Source organism: Fistularia commersonii, chromosome 4 (assembly GCF_037954325.1).
Source record: "Fistularia commersonii isolate RoL2024-O1a breed Wild chromosome 4, RoL_Fcom_v1.0, whole genome shotgun sequence".
NCBI classification, from domain to species: Eukaryota; Metazoa; Chordata; class Actinopteri; order Syngnathiformes; family Fistulariidae; genus Fistularia; species Fistularia commersonii.
Window position 1 is genome coordinate 9,132,562 of NC_141287.1, and position 5,296 is coordinate 9,137,857.

Here is a 5,296-nt window from a genome sequence, read left to right on the forward strand (position 1 = left end):
TGCTCATTTTTTTGATCGTTTTCACTTTTCTTGTGCAACATTGTTCATATTATCAGCTTCAAAACTGCTTTTTTTAGAGATTGAGATTAACTTTTTTGATTTTGTCTTTTGTGCTCTTGTTGCTCTTGTATCACATACCTGCTCGCTACCCTAATCTTGTTTTTTGCTTCTGATGGACATTGTCCTCCTGAGTCTCTAACTTTGTTGTCATTAGACTTTTGCTATTACTCTACAAAAGTATAATGTTATTTCTAGAAACCCTTATATAACTAGTTGACAACAGATCTGTGTTGTGTTGAGATGCTCGGAAACAACCCCCAAATAAAACCACATGTGACTCAAAGGACATCATACTCAAACCAAGGGGGTCAGGAACATGTGGGTATCTAATTAAAGGTCCCATGTGTTCGAGCTTCAGTAAGAAATCCTTGGACATTTCACACACTTTTGTCAAAATGAAGTCTCCATGCAACTTATTCAGAGCAGCTATCTGCCTGCCAGGTCCTCTAAATGTAACCTCAGCAAACAATGGACAGACAGACTTTTACCGTCTATATCTAATGAGCTTTTAAGTACATTTGAATGAAACTGATAAGGTTTTTGAGTTGTAGGTCCATTCAGTCATCATACTGCACCACTGATAACGGCGTTAGAATGGCTTTGGGGACAAATGGTGTGCGTGATGCAGTCCCTGAGAGCTTATGGTTGCAGTATTGAAGTCAGGACATCAGAGTCAACAGGCAGGTAGTCACTCAGTTCACCCACTTCCTCTGACCAGAGTGAATGGAAACATAGTGTAAGGCAGCTAGTAGCAACCAGAAGAGGAAGAGCAATATTTCAATTTTATTTGAACCATGAACCCCCTGAGGACCGGTGTGTTGGTGTTTGTTCTTCTGATGCCTGTAGCATGTGCAAGTAAGTGGTGAATATTTTATTTACTTTCTTATTGTGTATTGTGACTTTGAGAAAACGGCCCGACGATTGTGCACACAGTTAATCAACACGGATACATGTTGATCCAATTTTGGGTTCATCCAGTTTCTTCTCTGAGTGACATTAAGCAGAATGTCCTGCATTCAGGCATACAAATCAGCTTTTCATCCAATACTTGGATGAAGAATGAACTCATAAATGGAGTAAAGGATCCTATTGATTTTGTTTTGAAAAAGTAGCAAAGAACTTATGATTGTCAAGTCTCAAATGTTCTAAAAACCTTTTATATTTCATTGATTGTGGTCATATCATCTCCCCATTGACCGTGAGGGATATTTCCTCTGCGGACAAAGTGGTCCCGTCTGCTCTTACTGCCTTTAAAGCATGAAGGATATAAATCATCAGCTAATTCCATGTTTCCGCCTATTTAGACATCCTTGTTTGAACTCATTACTTTCAGAATTCATGCCCAACAGACCCATTGCTATGAAATCTATTCAATATTTGAGAAATAATAAGCAAAGAAAGGGGTCAAATTGGACCCAAGATGACAGGAAAGTTAAGGGGCTGGTACGCAGAGCCGGTAAATCATTCAAGCCCATCTAGAGCGCTGAGACTGACTAACCAGCTGCTCATGCATATCCAATAATCCAGAAAAAATAAAAGGAGTTAGTGCCTTTGGTGGTTGTTCGGAAATTTTCCTTACCTTTTTATGTAGGAATTGAACACACATCAGTCATTTGAGTTGCCATGTAAAACTCCCCTCTTTTGATTAGATTTGAAACTTGTAAAGGATAGAGCACCAACCCCAGCTTTTGGTCAAAATCCCATCTATTTGTTTAGTAATTCTCATTCCAAACATCTTTCATCTTTATGTTCAGTGATTTCCCATGTTCTGTCACTGCGTTGAAATCTTTCTCAACTGTGGTTGTTTTACATTTGCCAAACAAAGAAATTCATAAACATAATACAATGCAGTGTGTGAAAACATTGATGCAAATGTAAAAAATCTCTAACATATTCATATAATGAACATATTTACAAATTGATGATATTTCACAGAAAGCTCAAATGTTGCCACAACAGCCACATTTGGAAATACCGGCACAAGTGGTTCCTTAGGATTTTCACCCCAAGTCACCTAAACTACAGCAGTATCTGCCTCTTTGAGAAGTTTAAGTGATGGGAGACTGAAATAATTGACAAAATTTGTGTTCACTTAGATTGGATAAGCAAGCAATAGCCTGAAATAGTCACTGCCATTGGTCACATTTTCAAGAAGCAAGTTCTGTTCCAACCACACAATCAGATAACTGCGCGTCACCCAAACCACACAGCGAGCTCTCACATTGACTGGTAGACAGTTTACATACTGACCTTCTCTACCACACATTTCTTCCTGTCAGAGGACTTGTTTTATTATCTCAAAAAGCCTCTCTGTTCCTTGCTATTTTCCATTCCATGGGGCTAAATGAATATTATCTAACAAATTCTGATGCGTGTGCGCACACGCATAGATACATACTTTCATACATGCACAACCACCAGTCCCCACACATTCTTGGGTTTACTTCATATTGCATTAAAACCAGAGGAGGACAGTGTATTTAGCTTAATCAGATGTTTAGCCTCTTGTCAAACTCATCACAGAAAAAAATTACAAAGGCACTTTGTAATTGTAGCAATCTAACTTTTTAGATTGCAAGTAAAAGATAGTTTAATATGTAATGACAACCTGACTGACTTTCACGAGAGAGGCGGGGGACTTTATTATACTACAAAATCTGTCTGTTACTCGCATGTGGAAAGTAAAAATTGTGAAGAACTGACGAACTCAAAGAGAACAATAATGAAAACAACAGTAGACAATCTTCCTTTACACACACACACACACACACACACACACACACACACAAACAAACACACACACACACACACACACAGGCAAAATGCCCCTGGTGAAAAAGAAAAACAAATAAAAAATTGTGACTGATGCTGTCCTCCCAAAACCATTAATACTGATGATTTAAGATGACCAATATGATACTAGTAGGTCTGATCAGTACAAACTGTTCCTTCATACGTACACTTGCTGCAACTTTGTGAGTGGAAACTTCAGAATGAATGTTTTATAAAATGTGCCCATGCTCCTCATCTCCACTCATCTCGTTAACAGCATGAAGACAAAAACATCACATTTTGTCAACATGCTCTATGAATCTCTATGAATCAACAAATTGAAATAAATAGTGGTATTTCCATTATGATAGACGGTGTGTTTAGCCAGTATATCTTTGTAATATGAATGCCTGAGTGAGTATAGCCTTCTGATGATTATTTTTTTGCCCGTTGTCTGCATAGTGAATAGTTTTCTGGCTGAACCTGTCGTCTGCTACCTGCTGGATGGTTTCCTGATTATTTACTGCCTGGTGACTACTGGACTGTACTTTAAAGAAAAGGTTTGTTTTAGTTCATGTAACTGTGAACAAACATATATAATGTTTCCATATATAGGTATGTGTCTGTGTCTTTGTATGTACACCTATACACACCATACATCCTTTGTGAAGCTTTACTGACTTTCAGCAGTACAACACTGACAGATCACCTGTGATCACTATGTCTTAGGCTGGATGAGGCACAGTAATTCTATTACACGAAAGAGCACATAAAAGAGAACAAATCCATTAATCCTTACTCCTGACGAACTACACAATGTTTGTGTTTTACCTACTTTGTCCTCAAACGACTACGCAGTTGAAAATGGTCTAAAACAAAAACATATCCTGTCCTTAACAAAGCCTATTAGTTGATAATCTATTTTGTTCTGCTTAGTTTTTTGTCGTTCCTGCAGAGGATGCTGCAGTGGCTGTAAGTGTCTTATGTGTTTCAGACTCACATCATCTTCTCTGTTCAGTAAATTTGCATGCGTTTGCATTTGAAGTTTACTTCAGTTAATTTTGTGTATTTTTCATTGAATTAACAGGCAGGGAATAACAGAATTTACGAGGTAAGGTTGGTTTGAAGAGATCCTAATTCTAACCAAGTGCACCTTTACTGGCTGGATATTCATTAGTGTCTTCGGGGTCTCCATAGGAACTTGAAAGGCCAACTGATGCTGATCCCAACCAGGTTCTTGATCCTTCAAGAGAGAGGGTAAGTCACCTTCAATCGGCAAAGTCTTTTTTGAAAAGTTGTTGCCTTGTTTTGTAGATGTGTTATAAACCAGTTTAAATTTCATGATTTAAGGTAAGAACTGCCAGGAAAAAGAAATCTCAGGTAAGTTCATTAACTCTTACCGTAAAGCCTAGAATAATCCTAAACAAAGAGGACACCTGCAACTTAAATAAGACAAGCACTTCAGTATAAACACACCTGCATAAAAGTCATTCCAGCAATATAGAAAATAATTTTTCATACTTCTGAAATTCATACAAAAACATATGAATGTCAAAGTCAAAGCTCTTGACACTTCTTCTAAGAGACTAAATATTGGAGCACCTACAACAGTAGTGACTTTTCACTGAATACAAGGAGTAAAATGCTACACATTTGGATGCTATTGTCCAGTCAAAATCTCTGTTAAGAGGTCAACTGACAGTTTAAATTGCCTTTAGTAAACAAAAAAAACACATAAGAAAAAAAAAAAAACAAGGACACAAGAGGATTGTTTGTCCAACAATCATATGATTATTATAGAACATCCTTAAGGGGTGGCACAATGTAGAATTCATACATTTAGGTGGTGGGTACATCAAAGATTCTATAATGAGATGAGTCAGGAATTTGTGTTCACTAGCTGACCTGAACGATGTCCTTGGCTGATCTATATCAGACAAGAAAAACTGGTCAAAGATTCTCTCTTTTTCTACAGCCCAGACGCGCACAGGAGCAGGATTTCCAGCTATCTATGGTCCCCAATGCCTGATTCATCCTCAAGTCACTGTTATACAAAGAGGAATTGGACCTTCTGAGTCCCCCATTCACATTTTGTCAAGACTGTTCGGGCTTCTCTGTATCTGTGCTGTATAGATTTATTGCTATTGGGCAGGAAAAAATTAACTTAGATTAGCGTGAGGAAAGTAGTAGGAAAAGAGATAGGCTTGGTTCGAGGTAATTAAAATACATCTTGCTGGAATCATGTTAGGTGTGTTCGTAATGTTGCAAAAAGCTTATTCCCTCACTTTTATCCCAACTCTTGTTTAGCCGGTGTTTAATATGTCTAATTCAAAGAGCAAAGAAGGTTTTGGTTTTCTGTTGTTTTAGATTATTGCTTTGGGGCGTACGTGTCTTCCTGGTTGTTAATCATCTTGCAAATGATTCCAACATTAAGGAAAATGAAATCCAATAAAGACAAAGCACA

At 37.7% G+C, this 5,296-nt stretch overlaps 1 protein-coding gene across 1 annotated transcript; it reads left to right on the forward strand.

The window, feature by feature from the left end:
* Nucleotides 1-229: 229 nt before the first annotated feature.
* LOC147234594 (T-cell surface glycoprotein CD3 zeta chain-like) lies at nucleotides 230-5,274 on the forward strand. The gene is made up of 7 exons (XM_086145146.1): nucleotides 230-915; nucleotides 3,295-3,392; nucleotides 3,769-3,804; nucleotides 3,920-3,943; nucleotides 4,030-4,089; nucleotides 4,183-4,212; nucleotides 4,808-5,274. Exons 1-7 carry the CDS (start codon nucleotides 855-857, stop codon nucleotides 4,859-4,861), a joined length of 363 nt encoding a protein of 120 aa, XP_086001272.1. The 5' UTR covers nucleotides 230-854; the 3' UTR covers nucleotides 4,862-5,274.
* Nucleotides 5,275-5,296: the final 22 nt, after the last annotated feature.